Genomic DNA, 18,804 nt, shown 5'->3' on the forward strand with positions numbered 1-18,804 from the left:
TTTTTTTATTACTTGAAAATCCAGTAGTAATTCTAAAATATATAATATAAGAAATTAAAATAAATAATGTAAAAAAAAGAAAGAAAAAAGGGTACATTTGCTGCATAACCTCCACTCCTAAATCTGTAACATCATTACTTGGAATCTTCATGGGCCACTCCCCCCTACTCAAAGAATCTAGAGACAATTGGATAGAAGTTAACATTTTTTGCATGATTTCAACAAATTGCTAAAGAAACAAAACTTAAATAGTCGCAAGATACCCAGAATTGGATACAGAAGTTGAAGACAAGAAAGAGACAAAGAGACAAAAACAGTTAGATCTGTTAGAAAACAGACATGATTAGGCAGGCATCTCCTCATCTGAGCATGCTGTTCAGACAGACAGACAGACAGACAGACAGACAGACAGACAGACAGACAGACAGACAGACAAGTAGCAGGTGCAAGGCAGCATGACACATCACAATAACTTTAATCCATTCAGTTATTCTAACCCATCAATAAGCAACACAAAAAACAACTTAAAAAACACAATAATTAAGCATATGGAATTGTTTAGTAATTTGAGCAACAACAGGGTGAAGGTGAAGACTCATGATGATTGGTTAGTAATTTAGAAAATAAGAGACTGACGAATCCACGACGGAGACAAAGCCGAGTACCTTACAATAAAGGGAGCTCCTAATAAGGGATAATCCTCCTCATGCTCTCAGAGCCTTTAGATTTAAGTTCATCGAGCCGGGCCCCATGATTCCCCTCCATTTTCTATACAGTGTGTGAGAGCCAGGAGCTTCAATCTTTATTAGCGCGGCTATCATTAGTCCCGTCCTCTGCAGGGAGTCTGGAGGCTACAGGCAGAGAGACCTTGGCACAGCCATAAGGATTACCGCTGCATCTCAGCTCTGCTTATACCCGTTCAGCACCGTCACTGAGCTGACATTTACGCAGCACCATCCAGTCTGTCTCAAGGACACCACTTTCATTATCCACTGTAATAAGAGGGAATCATTAATATCCCCTCGATATCTAAAAATGAGAATGGGTATGATTAATTTCAAATGTCAGTCAATAGAGCCGTATCGGAGTGTTTGGTGAAGATAGCAACAGCCAGAGATACAGCACAGGCTGTGTTACAGCTGGGATATTGTTATACCTATAATATATTGATAGTTAAGGGTGATGAAATACAGCATGAAAAATACTCTGTGACAACTACAATTCCTGGGCTGACAATAAATCTTGTAAAAAAGTAATTTATAAAAGTTTAAAAAGTGATTTGTAGTATTGGTGTAAAGTAAAAGCAATGAAGCTAAACAGTTTGATGTGAGATGGAAAAGGGACACAGGAAAAACTATAATAAAAAAACGACATATACTTTAAGACACTCGCCTTAAAGGTAGGGTAGGTAAGTTTGAGAAACCGGCTCGAGATACACTTTTTGTTATGGAATGCATGGAATGCTCTTAACATCCCGAGAGCAATGAATATATTAAGTGCTTTGACAAAAAATACATAAAAAAATGTCATCTGTGGAAGCCGTGGTACTGTAAAAAGCACGACCAATCATTTTAGCCGGCCCGGCTAAAATAACTGGATGGCCTACCTGCCTGTCAGCCTTCCATCTGTGCACAAACTTATCTTGTGCCCTCATTGGTCATGTGCGCGTTCGTGTGTGTTGGAGGAGGGGCTCTGTAAGGAAGTGGCAGATTTTCTCCGGTTGTGTATTTTCAAATTCTAGCGATCTCGAGCCGGTTTCTCAAACTTACCTACCCTACCTTTAACTCATCCTTATTTCATTTTTAAAATGTAATTTGTATATATTTTTCTCTGTTACCTAAACATCTTAATCATTATTTGGAATGGGGTATACTACAGTAATTTGTATAAATACATTTTATACTTTTTTTTTAACTTACTTTCTGCAATATAACTACAAGTAAGAAAGGGGTCACAATTGACCAAATAAGAGAATTGTACTATTAAATATTTTATAATTGCAAAATTAATATTGATCAATGAATTTTTACATTTCATTTGATAGTTGTAAGTGGTAAACTCGAGCTTTTGTAAAGAACTTCATATACTTTTGCGTAGTTTGAGCTATAAAGTGTTTTTATAAGAACTAGCAACAATAGTATATAGTCAGTTCATTGCTTGAGTGAATATAATTAGTTACTCTCCACTACAGGTGATGTGACGGTTCTCTCATCATATGGGGTTCATGGCATGAATCTGGCTAAGATGCTTATTTTAAAACCTGCGCAGCACATATAACACAAATTGTATATAAAGCGTGAGTGCGAGTGCAACATTTCCACTCAATGCAACAAGTGCAGGACTGCAGCAGATGTGATGGAATGGGAGCTGAGACACAATGTAACACATGATGCTCGAAAAAATAAATAAAAATAAACAGTCAGCAGCCAGACAAGACAAGACCGCAAGTTCAATAATATCACGATGCGAGCGTATCAATAGGTGTGAACACACACGGTGCCATGCTCCTGTGTCAGTCTGTCAGTCAACAGACATGCAAGCGGTGCTCCTTTCTCTTTCTCTCTCACTCACTCACTCCTTCCATGCAAACATCGGCTCCTTTTAATCTTCCAATTCTTGGGTCTCCATGACAACAAGATCATACCATGCAGAAAACATTGATCGGGGAGTGAAGGCAATACCAAGGGTTCTGCACACAAGGCCTCACAATGCAGTCAATGCACTCTGCTGCGTAGGCAGACCACTTCATCACCGTAGCAGCTTTAGAGAAATCAACTCGCTTCATTTTTGGAGACAATATCATTTCACTTCAAATCTACTCCGGTGTCCTTAAAATGTCGTTTTTTTTTCTTTTTTGTTTCTCTCTGTTTCAATAAGTGAAGCTTTCTGAAACAAAGGAGTAACAAAAGAAAAGAAAGAGCACACCAACCTTCTCGAAGCTCTGAGGGATGAGAGGGGGTTGATGCAGTACACAATGACGTGAGGGGGGAGAGAGAGAACGGGGAAACACAGAGAGAATAAAAACGGCCAGCGCAAAGCCACTCGCTCCACTGCATCACACACACTCACCAACGCTCACACGTTGCATACACACTTCTTAAATAGCTTAACATAGAAACGAGAACTTCTTGGTCGTGTTCTTTCAGCAATAAGCCAGTGATGCACCAGCACCCACAGTCCAGAGGCTACTATCCGTTAAACAGGGACCATGTGGGTGCAAAATGGCGCCAATATTGATAACATATTTAAGAATAATTTATATTTTCCAATTTCATCCTAATCTCCAATCAAGTCTGTGCATCTCTTGTGCATCATCTTCCTCTTAATCTGCCTCTTGTACAGAACCATTTTAGTAGACAGGTCAGTGATGTTTCCATGCAGTTAAACCAAGGTGTGTCCCCATGTTCAATTTGATCCCACTGGGGGGGCTCGCACCGAGGTTTAAGGAGGACTTGTTAAGGGTGATTGTGAGAAATAGCAAACAACAAGGTCAACATATATTGTAGACAATGGATGGGTTAGTAATACTTGTTTAAAAGCATAGACATGAAAAAGGCTTTATTATTATCCAAAGTGCACCTTAATATGTCTGTATGTGCGTGTGTGTGTGTCTGTATGTGCGTGTGTGTGTGTCTGTATGTGCGTGTGTGTGTGTCTGTATGTGCGTGTGTGTGTGTCTGTATGTGCGTGTGTGTGTGTCTGAATGTGCGTGTGCGTGTGTGTGTGTGCTTGTGCGTTTCTGGGTTCAGGTCCTACCTCGCACATAAAGGTTGGCCGGGGACGAGTAGCGCACGCCCTGAGAGTTGGTGGCCACACACTCGTACTTCCCTTGGTCCGTTTCCTCGCTGTTCTCGATCTGTAGCGCTCCTGCAAGACAGAAATCAACAAAGATAGAGAAAAAGAAGAAAGGAAAAATATGTTAGGATGAGTTTTTCTCAATGTATTTCTGCTGACTTCCTCCGCATCCTCTCTTTTTTGAGGTTTGTCGGTTATGTTTTGACCCTGGGGTATGCTCTTTTTCTATTGCTTCCTTCCTATAAAGTCAGCTTTGTTGTTTTATCTGTGAGGAAGCGTCTGAATTGGCTGTGCTCTCAACTAGCAGGAGTATTTTTAAGAAAGCCATTTACTTTTTCACGGCATGATGGCAACACATTCAAAGTTCCTTCCGAAAAGTTAGGGAGCCGAATACAAGTCTCAAAATGACTTTTTATAAACTTAGATGACACCCGAAGGACCTTTTGTTTTATAAGCTATGATTTCTCTCCTGCAGCTGGCTCACTGCTGCCATGAAGAAAGTCTGTTCCATTTTCTGCAAGATTTATCCGACGGCAGCAACCTCAACTTCTCAACTTCATTCTTTTACTTCCTCAATTGTTATACTCCTATCCCGGTCCCATCCTGATAAACAGTGTCTCCCTGAACCTGCTATAATTACACACAACGCTCCTCAGGTATTATTCTGTGTCAGAGAGTGCTATTCTTACTTCTGTTTAGTTTCCTTTCTTTCTTTTGAATTACCAGCAGGTTTTTTTTTTTCCTTTTGGCTCTGGCATATTCATCTCATCTGAAACTGACTTTGACATGAAGCCTGAGGAGGAAGCACAAAACCATGGATTACACTCTGCAGGAGGAGAGGAAAAAGACAAAAGTCAAAACTCAGATGACACACACACACACACACACACAGCTAGTTTAAGAGTGACACAAAGCACAGTGTTTTGTATCAGATCTCATGTGAGATAAAAGGGTTCTGACTTCTAAGAGCTGTATGGAGATATAAAAAGAAACAGACTATATAGTATGCTCTTGACTTTCTCACACACACACACAGAAGTCAAAGAAGTTCCGATTTTTTACTTCAGTAGAAGAAGCAATACCACAAGGTAAAAACACTCAATTAGAAGTATCAGTACAGCTTTCTGAGTCACAAAAAGAACAGTTTATAGGTATAATGATCTAATATAGGCTACATTAAATAATAATACGTAGCGGTCTCTTTAAGACTATAAAATCATCATACATATGTTATATAACTGCATTATTATTCATTAATTAACATGCTAGTAGGATTTGTACACTGGTTGTGTTAAGTCCCACATTTTAAGGGGAATTTCACTGCGATCACAGCAAAAACTGAATTTGTCGCAATGGTATTGTCTTTTGTTAGCAGTAGAAACAATGAATATCTCAAGATATAACAATTACAATAAATACATAATATATTGGTTGGTGTAATTTGGCTGCTTGTTTTTGTTATTTTTCTACAACTACTAAATCTAACACTTAAGTTAATCCACCTATTAGCTGCTCTCCAGCACTGTATTCACGTACAAACAGTGTGTTATCCTAATGGCAAAAAAAGCTTTTAATTATAAATTCTTAAAGACCCGGCCAGTTAAGCTCTAAAAGATTCCACAGAGAGAGACAGTGTGTGTGTGTGTGTGTGTGTGTGCGCGCGTGCGTGCGTGCGCGTGTGGGTGTGGGTGTGTGTGTGTGTGTGTGATACACAGTTTACACAATAGCAGTATATGCAGAAGTTTGAACATGTTTTTGGAAGCTCACAGGAGGAAAGTTTGACTTGTTAGCAAAGGGCACAAGTATGCGTTCTTTGTGTTTGTGAGCTGAGGCCCCGCTAGCTGAAGCTGTCATCCATTTGCTTCTGTCTTCCGCAGCTATGAAAGGAAAAGCAGCTCGTGTCCTCCTCTTTCCCTCCACTTTTCCATCTCTCATTTCCCCACGGTACGGAGCAGAGTTAGGAGATAAACAGGAATAAATTATCTGCTCTACAAGCAGAGCCTTCTCTCCAGAAAGAGGTGGAGGCAGAAGGAGAAGAGAGGGAAAGACAGAGCGGAGGAGAGATGGAGCTGGACAGGTGGAGCTCTGCAAACAAGAACTCATCTGACAGCTGGAAGAGGCTCATATGGCTAACCATCAGCACTAATTTGAAATGGGCGATTGAAATCTTCTTTTATGCAAACCGTGTTGTTATCATACATGGAAAGAGACAGGTGTTCAGAATATATGCACGTCAAAAGGTCACCACATTGATACATACAGCGTGGACAGGCAGTGGACAAATATAATCACAGTCGGAGAGGAAAAGCAGGACAAACAGCTGTAAAAAGGAAAGTGAACGATAACGGAGAGGAAGAGCGAGAGCTGCTGACAGACCCAGAATGAGATGTGACTTCAGTAAATTGAGCTGCTGTGAAATCGCGGACGGTGTTTAATGTCTGCTGGGCTGATCAGATGACAACAGATACTGCTAACCTGATAGCTCTGCCAGAACATCTAGGTCAAACAGATCACCTGGACACCGGTCCCCCACCAGGGGGACATTCACTTTAAAATGGGTCATCACAATTAAGACACAATGTCGCTATTTTTACCATAACACAATGTACTTAACACAATTGAAAATTAAACTGTTGGGACGTTTTCCCTAAGACAATTAAAAACAATAATTAAGGTTAGCCATACAGCCATACGGTGTGAGTCATTTAGAAGATAATAAATAAGTCCATTAATGGATTGGGAGAAAATAAAAAAACAGCAATTAAAGGATTTTCTTTCACACAAATTGACAAATATACACTTGCTATTAGTGATCAGGTGTGAGCATTCTCTAGTGCTTAAGGCTTATATTATACTAATGAAACTTGAATATTATATAACTTTGAGACTGACATTTCAGGATAGCACCTGCGACAGTTTTTCACAGTTTTGATAATCAAATAATTGTGAAAATAATAATAAGTTGCTACCCTGTATTTATTCTTTGCTGATTTATTCGTGCCAATTTTATTTGAAATTCATAACAAATCTCATAAAACTATGTAAGCAAGTAGATAGTATAACAATTTCAGCAGCAACCACTTAACTCCACATTTTCTGTCACTGAATATGATCTGTAAAAGGATTAGTCTATACAGCCATTTTAATTTAAGACATCCTTTTTTTTTTATATCCTGGATCTACACCAAAAACCCATTACTTGTTTATTTGGCCAGTGTCCTAACTTCCTGCCAAATGTCATTGTTTGTCTATTAGTCAGCAGGATATCTCAAACACAGATGTCAAATAAACAGGAACAAAAATAACTGCAGTGGCTGAGAGATTTTATGATGCACCGGCTTCATTTTAAGACGAGAGAGCCTGCCAAAGACAAAAACAGTCATCAGTTTGAAGGATGCCTGAACAAAAATATTTGTAAGGGAAATCAAATATTTGCAGTGTAAAACCTTTTTAAGGAAACTAAAGAGATTCTTTCTTTTCACATCACTTTCCTGTTTGCTTTAGATACACCTGACCTAATCATGACCGTTACCATGGCCACAACCTTTGATCAGATCGCAGTTTTTGGCCGAGACAGGTCCATCCATTACCCAGCAGTCTACCCCAGGGTCCATATTGCGAGCCATCTGTTAGAGTGTAGGTCTGCGAAGGCTGTGAGTGCTTAAGTAAACTCCCAGATATCAGTCCCAAATGTCAGAGACAGACAGATAACTTGTCATGGCTCTCCTCACGCACACCTAAAATGGTGCGGCATGATGGCATGGAAAAATTGATAGCTGCCTTGGTTGAGGCGTAAAGATCTTGTGAAAAGGTTAACTCTCTGTGCTATATGTTTTGTACCCTAAGGAAAACGGATTAGTATGTGTGTGTGTTCACAACTGCCGATAGGACAGTTACCTGCAGTGGGAGGACGCCACAGGTGACGGATACTTATGGGCTGTGAAATGGCTAAAAGCCGTCTTTTGCGGGATTCGAGTGCAGTCATTGTTGATATCATTTTTCATCCTGACCCTTAGGGGCCATAACAATATTTCAAAGACCCAACAGAGAAAGAAAAAGGAAGAGAGCAAACAGTAATTGTGGCCCAAAACAAATCCCTGGCCGCAGTCCAACGCGAGCTGGCAGCCATCCACTAAATCAGAGCCATCGCTTGGAAGGTGCCCCCGTTAAACAGATTTTAAAGGAGGGTTTCATCCATAACACATCTCCGTGCTGTTTTGTGCCTAGCTCAGGTGTAATTGATTTCCTCCAAGTCATTTCTCTGCAGTGTTTGGTTCATTATACAGCACATTTTGTTGTTCAGCTTTGCGATGCTTTTGGTGATTTGAAATCCTATTAAACCCTGCGGTGAATCTCACTGAGCCATTTGTCTTGCTACTGTTTCATTGATGTGATAGGTGGCCTCACGTTCTGTAGCGGTGAATCAGTGTCATGTCTCTGTGATACCCTACAGAGGACGCAATGAGATGAAACTTATCATGATAGATACTGTATACCAATGATATTGCAGCTCCTACTAAGAGGGTAAACATAAAAAGAAAACAAACTATTGTTCCTAGAAGAATGGAGAGGGAGGTTCATTGCTATTTTGTTGCCCCAAGGCCACCGAGGCTTTCTCATAAATTACAAGCAGAGAATAGAGAATAATTTGCATAGTGTTTATCGCAATTATGGATCACTACACTGCTCCTTCTGGCATGTTCCTGAGGTTTCCACTGGGCAGCTTTAAAATTCTCTCTTGTTTTGTTTTAAACAGAGTTTCTATTTTCTCACATGCATCGTGCAGCACCAACACTGTCTGGTGACTACATTCCACCCAAAACCACTGCAGAGCTTTTTACACAGATGCAATTACACTTTAGGTGTTCTGTTTATCACAGCGGTGATTATCCATTTTGACACATCAGTAGGTTACTAGAAATTATACTAGGAAAGGGTGTGGGACTGTCTCAGCACAGAAAATGGGCTACATTTACCGGTTCATTGTAAAATGCCCCATCCAGGTCTCACCCACTGTACATGGATGACACTGTATCTGAGTTTGGGCAAAAGGTAACGACTCTATCCTTCTCATAATCGGATTCAATTGCTTTCGAGCAAGCCCGACCAAACCTGGTGTAATAGCATTATGTATGCCAAACGTATACTCATTTGGCTCATAAAAAGTGAAATTATAAACATAAAAGCTTAAACATTTCCTCTGCTGCTTAAATAGGGCTAATCACTCTTCCTTGCAATGCAAAACAATACTGCACCTGTACTTCCATATCTTTTCGCTTTACTTACTTAACTTTGAATTGGACATTTAGCTTTGCAAAGAATATATGTTAACATGAAATGAATATTTGAAGCCGTTTCATGAGTTTCTAGTTATGATTCAGCAGGAGACACGGTTTCCAACTAACTCCAAGAGAAAGCAATAATTATCTAGCTGATAAAAATCTGCTAGATACAGCTGTCATTTGAGCTGGCTATGAATCTTGATCTTTGCTATGAAAAACGTGCTTTTGTCCACTTCTATGTGAAATCACCCATTATTCCGATTACTAAGAGATACGTTCAATTTTGCAATGTTGTCATTGTAAACTGCGTCCATGTGTAGAAACCGTAACAAAAAATTGCAAAAGTGCAAGTTAATTTGCAAACACAAGGTTGACAGAGGGCGCGAGTGATCAGTGAGGAATTCTGGCTGACAGCAGGCAGATATCAGAGCTGGCAGGACGGAGGAGCACAGAGAATATGGATAAAGCAACAACAAAATGGTTTCGCCTCGCCATCACTTTCATTCCCCCTGAGGACGGCTGAGTGGAAAAGACTGAGAAAATAAGATTCTGCCTACTCCGGGAGACACTGTATCATCTATTCTATACAGAAGAGCATAAACAAAGCTGAACAAACTGTCCTTAGCACAAGTTGTGATTCTTCTGTTCCTCCCTCCATCTGTCTGCACGGAGACACTTTTCTGCTTCCCTCCCTCCTTCCTACTACTGTCTCTGGCAAAGTGATCCATTCAGGTTTGAAGACATTCAGCTCATTTCACACAATTCTAGGCTAGGCGGGTCTAAAGATAAGAGGAGCATCAGTTAGATCCCTAATGTGGAGAAATGTCTATCTGTATCTATTGATTTTGAGAAAAAGAGAATTATGGTGGTTATGGGGTAGATTGATTTTTATATTAAGCATTAGTTTCAAAGTGGATTAGCTTTATAATTGTGTGTAAACTTTTTCAACCCACTTGTAATACGTGTATACGAGATCTGCCTTTCTTTTAAATTGTGTGCTCCTTTTATGATTCACAATATAAAGAGGTTTGAGCCTTTAAAGTATCATCTTATACTAATCTTTCTCCAAAATAATTAAAAGTTAATAAAAACAGCATTTTATTTTTCTTGGCTTAAGAGCGACACAGTTATCCTTTTATGAAATTGGCTTGAAAAAGGGTTTATATCCCCCAAGGATGTAGATCCACTCAGAGAGGAGCATGTAATCCCTCAATCAGAATTAAAAAATGATTAACATCAAATTTAGAGCAACAGGGACTTTACTTGATAGCGATGCTAAGCCTTAGATGCTGTGTCTGTTTACTGGTTTTGGAATACAAATATCTGATAACTCCTTGTCTCTCCCACCTGATCGGAGCTGTTTGATGCGACCCTGGCTGCTGAAGGGGTCCACGGGCAGGAAGTCTTTGAACCAGGAGATCTCCGGGTCGGGGATGCCGCTGGCAGCGCACAGCATGGTGGCCGTCCGCGTCCGCTCCACCACCTTCAGCTGGGGACCCATGTCTATACTGGGGAAGCCGAATGGCAACAGGTCCTCTGGAAGAATGAAGAGAAGGAAAGAATATATTCAGCATAAGGAGTCAAAACACTGAGTAAGGCTGAGGCTAGATATTTGCAGATACTGTATTTCCTCATAAGAGTTGGACAAATAACATGTTAGACCTGATGATGGGGCTAAAACGGTTATGGAATTAGTTTATGAATGCAATTTATCCTCAGTATAACCAGAGGTGGGAATTAACCTACAGTAGTACAATTACTTAAGGTACGTGTACTTTACTTAAGTATTTCTATGTAATGCTACCTTGTACTTCTACTCCACTACAGTTCACAGGTAAATGGTGTACTTTTACTCCACTACATTTATTTAATTCCTTTAGTTACTTTGCAGATTTTGATTAATGATGTGAATATAATCAACTCTTAAATCAGACTTTAGTTACACCTGGAGTAAATTCACAAGCTACCCTGCAGTATACAAAGTCACTCAAACTAGTTGCACCTTTACCAGCTTTGATAACACTTTAATGCCTCAATAATTATAATCAAAACATATATATTATTATTATTCTGAAATGGGCCAATCTTTTACTTTCGGTGCTCTAAGCATATTTTGATGCTAATACTTTTCTACTTTTACTTGAGTAACATTTTTAATGCAGGACTTTTACTTACTTACTTACTTTACTTACTCGGGTACTTCTACTTTTACTCAAGTACAAGATCTGAGTACTTCTCCCACCTCCGAGTATAATATTAATGTTGTGCTAGGTCTCATAGCAATCCATCCTGTAGTGGTTTCACTCATTTTACTCAAACCACAACTGAAAACGTCATGTCTTTGCTGAAGGAAAAGTTATACCAAAGTCATTTGTATGCATCAATGGAGGACCCTGAGTTTTCTGTTCAAAAGTTCTAAGTGCAAAAGTTCAAATTCAGTCCAGATCAAAGTGACGGACTGACTCACTGTCGGACAGACAATGCCACACCTAGAGCCTCGCGGTGAGCTGAAGAGAGGAAGTGATGAAGAGGGACAGAGACAGGATCGTGGTCTGAGATCAGATGGGCTTAGACAATGTGAGGATTGCTCATGCTTTATATCAGATCAAATCTACTAGGACAATAATGAAAAAATATGTTTACCCCTGATTTTTTGTGACAGTTTATCTGCTTGCACAGAGACAGAGTCAACCCTGTCATGGTCCAAAACCTTCCTTTCTTTCTTCCTGTGGTGAAACTTAAGCCTTGCTCACAAACACAGTGATATGAGAGCCACTGCTCTACTACCCCCCCCCCCCCCTCCTTTAACTGCAGACCCTTGAAAGTGGAGATACTGGGGAGGACAGCGGATCCACCCTATCCTTCCTCATCAAAGCTGGGTGATTCTTCCTACAGCCAGTCATTACGTGATCTTGTAGGCGGCCCAGGCACAGCTAGGTTTTTAGTGTGTGTGTGTTTGAGTGTGACAGGCTGTTTTCTACAGTATAAACATACCGCCCAGTCAGCAGGAGCTTCTTAAGTGCTGCATACACACATATATAAACACAGCAAGCCACACACATACATACACTCCTAACCTAGAAACACAGGTGTTTGGTGGCAGTGGCAGTGAACTGTGAGTTTTGTTCCATGGTGGGGGCTCTGTGCTTTGTGGTTGTCATGATTCCTGTCTAATAACTATGCAGAGAGCTGCTCAGAAACAGCAGCAGCTATTAGAAGCTGGGATCAAGAGGAGGGGCAGGGCACTGGGGGTAATAAGGACTTGTTAGCAGTAATTGTTAAAATGTACCCACGATTAGAGAGGCCGATCTGGGATGTGTCTGCATAGCGTCTGGATATGTCTGATTATGTTGGGGCGAAGTAGATAAGTGTGTGTGTGTGTGTTGCCTGTGAGTACATATTTGTTTCTATGGCCATGTTCTATTTAGCATTTTCACAGATTTATGCGGAAACAATGTACAGAGACAGGTCCACACATGTCCAGGGAAATCCAGGTGTATACACACACACACACACACACACACACACACACACACACACACACACACACACACACACACACACACACACACACACACACACACACACACCACACACACACACACACACACACACACACACACACACACACACACACACACACACACACACACACACACACACACACACACACACACACACACACACACACACACACACACACACACACACACCACACACACACACACACACACACACACACACACACACACACACACACACACACACACACACACACACACACACACAACACACACACACACACACACACACACACACACACACACACACACACACACACACACACACTCTTATTAAGCCTCTCGGTGACAACAGTCCAGATGGCCAGACACGTAATCAAGCATCCATCAGCACGGCTGCTTCCTCCTCTCCTTACCCTTTTAACCACTTGATCCCTCTCGCACATACACCTCCCCCATACCTGGAACTATAATTAAATATTTCCTACAGTAGAAAAGCAATTATCAAGATGCCAATTCGCTTGGATAATAAATCAAACTTACACCTGATTGTCAAGCATGAAGAAGGAACCCTAAACGTTTCCTCGCTCTGAATGTGCATCACTGACAAATCTGACTCCAAACAGAGTCCAGGACGCAGACCATGGCCACATCAACGGCTCCTCTCCTCCTCCGGGCCCCCGCTACCTAACCACATGACAGACGTGTACCATCTGTTTCCACACACACTCTGCGATGGGGATGAGAGGCTGAGTGGAGATACGATCCATCGCTCTCTTCCTTTCTTTCCACAGTCATCAGCTTTGGAGAGACCCATCCGATAGGAATGTCAAGCCGCTGCTGATGGCACGGATGAGAGGACGATGGAGGGGGGGGAAATGCCACAAAAGGCAAAAGAGCAATCAGAGGAGCGTCTGGTGAGGGGGCTGAGTCTCTGGTTAGAGCTCAGGTGGTGATCAGGCCTCATAGCAACCATCTGATATCAGCCAATTGAGACCCAACTGGAATTAAGGGACCCCTTTCCCCCCTCTACTATCCCGGACGAATCAATGCTAATGATCCACCTGAATGGAGGCCAGTGGTACGGTCATTGACGAAACAGGCAGGAAAAGAAAGGAAAAAGAAGGGGAAGATCGATGGGGGGGTCGGAGGCGGGCTCCCCTGAGGCGAGGAATATGCCAGGCCTACATCTGCTCCCCTCTGCCCCCTCCCCAACCCCACCCCTCTCCTGAGAGGGTTCAGATGGTCTTTTTAACACCCCGTCGGCTACTACTACTACATGGACTCCCTGGCTGTTAATTAGAGCGCCCTGCTGCAGCGGGCTTGGGGTGTGTGTGCATGGATGTGTGTGTGTGTGTGCCGTGCGTGTGCTTGTAAGGGGGGGTGGGGTGGGGGGGGGTCTGGCTCTGTATTCCAGTGAGGTCTTTATCGATGCTGCAACCAGAGGCTGGGTGGACCTTGGAATTAAACATCAGAAAGAGGTAGGGGTAACAGGAAGAGAGATGGATGGATACATATATTCTTAGATACTGCCATACACCAATGCCATACAAATGTGTTGTATACATAATTTAAAAAATATTTTAGCTACCTGTATTTCTTGTTAATGGCTACAATTAATAAATAACACATGTTCTAATTACTTTGTCTAAAAACATGCCCATGTATGCCCTTTTACAAAATATATAATTTGATGTCATTCTAAAGGGTTAAAAACCCAAAGTGTATTGTGTCTGTTGATTGTGTATATAGGATATACATATTTTATACATATTTTTATACATATCTGTATATTGTATAATTTTATATTCGGGATTGTCGTCATTTCGATCTCTCTGTCTGTAAACACAAACCGAGTAAGATTGACATTAAAGTTGACTTTGACTTGATAAGCCGCAATTTAAAAACAATATATCATTTAGTACATATATGGAAATAAGTAAGTACAATTGCCTACAATTTGCACAATCACCAGTTGAATATTTATGGCTGATTTAAACTGATTATTTTGCCGCTTGTTTGAATACATGTCGTTTCAAAAACATTTATGAATTGCTTCAGTGTCATGCACAACAGTCCATTCAATTGTCAATATCTGTAAGGCATACATGCTAGGAATATCATTACATTAATATCGATTTTTTTTTTTATGGAGTATGGATTTTTTGAAACATGTTTATACAACAGAATCATTCTGAGCATGGAGGAAGCTGTCTTAGGTAAGTGCCTTCCTAAAGAAGAAGGTTAAAGATCCATGATGGCGTGGTGACAGAAAGACAGCAGAATAAGGGAAAAGGCAGTAGAGTACAAAGGCATAGAGCTTTCTCAGATAAAATACCGGCCACAATTGTGGACCATGCAATTATTCTACAATTGCAGAGGCTGGTCACCGAGTGCAGCCTAAAGTATTTCATGCTACTGTGTCTTCAACTATCCAAATACTCAACAGGAAATACCGGAAAGTCCTTGTTCATGTTTCGATGGAATACCATTATTCCAGTTGTTGCAATTAAAGAGTTAACGTAGAAATAAAGTAAAGATGTGAACATTTCTAAAAGTTCAATGCACGTCTGAAACTCATGATATAAGAGATGCATGAGGCACACAATACAGCACAGTAAAGTAATAAGTATCTATCTGTGGATTTCAACTTGTAGGACTTAACTACGTCCTTGTACAGTCTTTTCATTTCAACAAGAGCAAGAGGTCTGCAACATGATGGGAGCAGATAATGCTATTACACTAAGAGTTTCAGAGAGAAACCTTAGAGGATAATGCCGTCTTTCAAAATTATAATTATGTCAGCATCTTTACATCAGTGTTGAATAGAAACCAGATGACTATGTAACCGCTCTTTAAAAAGGTACAGTTTGTGAGAAGCTGTGACTGAGTGATGGTGCTGTGTTACTACAATGTACAGGTAAAGAGAAGTGTGCACATACTTTAATTCAAGTTTAGGGTCTTCCTTAATTATATATTTAATTTATATATAATTTTTTGTAGTACAAGCCCTGTTTTTCTGCTGGCTTTACATAAAATAAATAAAAATACGTTTTGGATTTAGTTTCTGTTCTAATATTTAAAATAATTATTGGCATATGAGCTTTACATATCGTCTCATGAACTCCACATTAAGTGTCCTTTTACTGTTAATGAAGAATGCAAGAATGAGCTAAATTACAAGTGATAACATAGTATGTGAGGGGTAATGTGCAGCGAGCCGGTCATCATTGGGAAATGAACCCCAACAGGGCGAGCAGGACCCAAACGCAGAGCTGAGGAGTGTTGAATCGCCCTGAAGGGCTTCGTGTCCTCTTTTGCTTTTCTTTCCCGTCGGCAGTCCAGCCATCATGTATCCAAATTGTTTGTGAACTCTAAATATATATCAATGAATATTTAAACTGTTGCTGTTTGCAATCGGAGGAAAAGTAATGTGTTTTCTTGACACAGCTTACCTTGTTACATTTATTGTATTTCTTTCTGATTTCTGATTGATATGATTAGACGTGATCCTACAGACTATGTTTATAGCATCTTGCCGCATTTTGTTAAAAATAAATAACAGACGATAGAATGTTCACCAACAGCAACGAGTATTTAACTATTTAGCGTCATAACTTTCACTAAGAGATAGCCGCAGACACACACTCTGTTCTGCAGACAGACATCGCCCTGCAGACAGTTAGTTGTACTGGGCATTTAAGTACAGTTCACAGGAGAGGAGAGCAGGGAGCTTCAGGTATTCAGCCAGGCTACTGGATGAGTCAGCGGCAGCTTGAAATAGATACTGCAGGCATGGCCTTGATCACACTTTCCCCCAAATGAATCATTTATCAAACACAAACACTGCCGCACAAAAGTACCGCTTATGCCTCATCTCCTGTTTAAATTGATAAGACAGCCTATGGAAAAATGCGCCATGTGTGTATAAACACTGTGTGTGTCAACAGCTTTCGGCGGAACATTGGCAAGGACCAACCAGCATTGTTCCCTGGAGCTTTGTGTTTGTGTGTTTGTGTGTATCAAGAGGTTGAGAGCTTTCATTTTGGCCTGGTTGTGTTTGCAGAAGGGCAATCAGGCCTGGCGCCCAAAACCAGTCGGTGGAGCCAACCGAATCTGGGCAAATATGCAATTCATGCATCCGCGTGCACGCACACACAAACACACAAATACTAGGACATTCAGACACACACAAAGTCAAACACATAATGCATATGATGCAAACAAACAAACACGATTCCAGGTTTTCCTTTCCTGTCTCTCTTTGTATTTCCCCTCATTCAGCCGAAGACAGATACACCCACGCGCAAACGCTCGCTCCGCCACAGAAAATCATCATTTGTCCTGGTTAAGAAACAGGTTGCCTATTCATCTTTCAGTTCATTTCAGCGGGGAATGGCCACGTGGATGAAAGAAGCCTAAATAAAAGGCGATCTCAGGGTGCCTGATTCAGGATTAATCTGCCAGAGCTCGGCAGTCCCCAGAGGCTGTAATGCTTTGACTCCTATAGACTGCAGGGTGGCTGAAGGGGAGCACTTTAAATGCTAATGGGGCTTTATGATAATAGATCACAACACAATGCAGAATCGGACTTAGCATCGTCAATGAATCCCACCAATAACCAGCGTGTCCCCACCATTCCCTACTCTCCTCATACATATCCATCAGCCGCAGACTACACACACAAAACGAGGCCCCACACTTAAAACTCTATTACAGACAAACATGCATGATTATTACACTGCAAGAAAAGGATGAAGGGAATACAAACTGAGCAGGGGTATACTGTATATGATGAAAGAGCCAGTTCTCTACTCAAGGAGTGTAATCCTCTTGCAGGCTGAGTTGAAACTCTCAGCTGCTTCCATACCAAAATGCTGCTTGAGTTTACGGCCTGCCAATGCAGCCTGGGGGGAATCACTGATCTGACTCTGTTGTTCATATGAAGGGTGTTTGCCGTGGTGGCAGAACATCTCTCCTCCCCCTTCTCTCTCTCACCCCCTTCCTCCCCCATCCCTCGCCTCCCTTTCTCCTAAAATGGGACACTGGAAGTGAGTATAATCAGGATTACCCTGCACAAACCAGTCGTACACACACGGATATTCGCACACACACACACACACACACACACAGATGCTCATAAACAAAGAAATCCATGTGCATGCATTCAGACACATACAGAGCTGCAGTGATGAGAATCTCTCGCCCACCAGAGGTTTTCAAACATGCAGAACTGCAGATATTCGCATCTCCTGAAGGCGAAACAACACAACTGCAGTGTATAGAAAAGAGCAGTTCTGGTGGAAAAGGGGATGGAGCGGATTCAGAGGGGGAGAGGGTGGAGGGTGGAGCAGCAGAGAGCCTCTACAAATGCAAAGGGGGTCGGAGAGAGAGAGAGTCTGGATAGACAGTGAGGGACAGGCAGAATGGATGGCAGAGAAAATGAAAGAATGAATAAAACAAGAGAGATGAAATTAGTAACGGACATCGCTGTCGGCCAAAGAGGAGGCTGCTAGAGTCAAAGACAGACACATATAGTCAGGGGAAAGAGGAAGGGAAAGAAGAGTAGGTCATTGGATGAGAAGGGTGATGGGAGATGATGAGGGCACAACAATTCTCCCCGACCATAACCTACCACAACCTACCACATCTCCGTCCATTAGGCAGTCTACAGAGCAGCAGCTCATATCCTGTGGCCAACCACAGGGCCCTTACATTGTACAACACTGCTATTAGTGTTGGTCTACCATTATAGAAAATGATGAGCTGAAACACATCAGGGGATGAAAAGACGTTTCAAGGCTTTGGTCAGTAATGGAAAGCCCCCTCTCTGCTCTAGTGGTTGGTGGACCTTTTATCCAATGAACCGTGTTTTGAAAATACTTTTCTGCACTTAACAGCATTTTTGGCTGACGTGATCTATCATACAGTGAAGCCCTGCGCCAATAGTGAATTGCAGGAGTGTAGGGCTTTTGGAGCATACTGTCAAATAGGCAGAAGCATTGAGTTATATTTTTTCAGGTACAGAGTTGTGTGAGGGAGGGTTTCTCGAAGGAAATGTCCCACTCTTTTTCTCCACATGTTTCTGGTGGCTGGCATTTGGAGCACTTAAAGGATTGAACATGCTTGAAATCAAAAATCAAAACATGTGCTTTGCTGAGGAAAAGTTAAAAGCACAAGCCTTTTAACATGAAAAATGTAAGTGG

At 41.4% G+C, this 18,804-nt stretch overlaps 1 protein-coding gene across 11 annotated transcripts in view; it reads right to left on the reverse strand.

Moving 5' to 3' along the window:
* Window positions 1-18,804, reverse strand: part of LOC117488819 (receptor-type tyrosine-protein phosphatase S-like) — a 69,965-nt gene that overhangs the window by 30,288 nt on the left and 20,873 nt on the right. For all 11 annotated transcript variants that reach the window (XM_034137945.1, XM_034137937.1, XM_034137946.1 and 8 more), the window contains exons 5-6: window positions 10,425-10,613; window positions 3,757-3,867 (exon numbers count right to left, since the gene is read on the reverse strand). In XM_034137945.1, the coding sequence (XP_033993836.1) occupies window positions 3,757-3,867; window positions 10,425-10,613 (300 nt within the window). The remainder of the gene's footprint in view (window positions 1-3,756; window positions 3,868-10,424; window positions 10,614-18,804) is intronic.

Source organism: Trematomus bernacchii, unplaced genomic scaffold (assembly GCF_902827165.1).
Source record: "Trematomus bernacchii unplaced genomic scaffold, fTreBer1.1, whole genome shotgun sequence".
Lineage (NCBI taxonomy): Eukaryota > Metazoa > Chordata > Actinopteri > Perciformes > Nototheniidae > Trematomus > Trematomus bernacchii.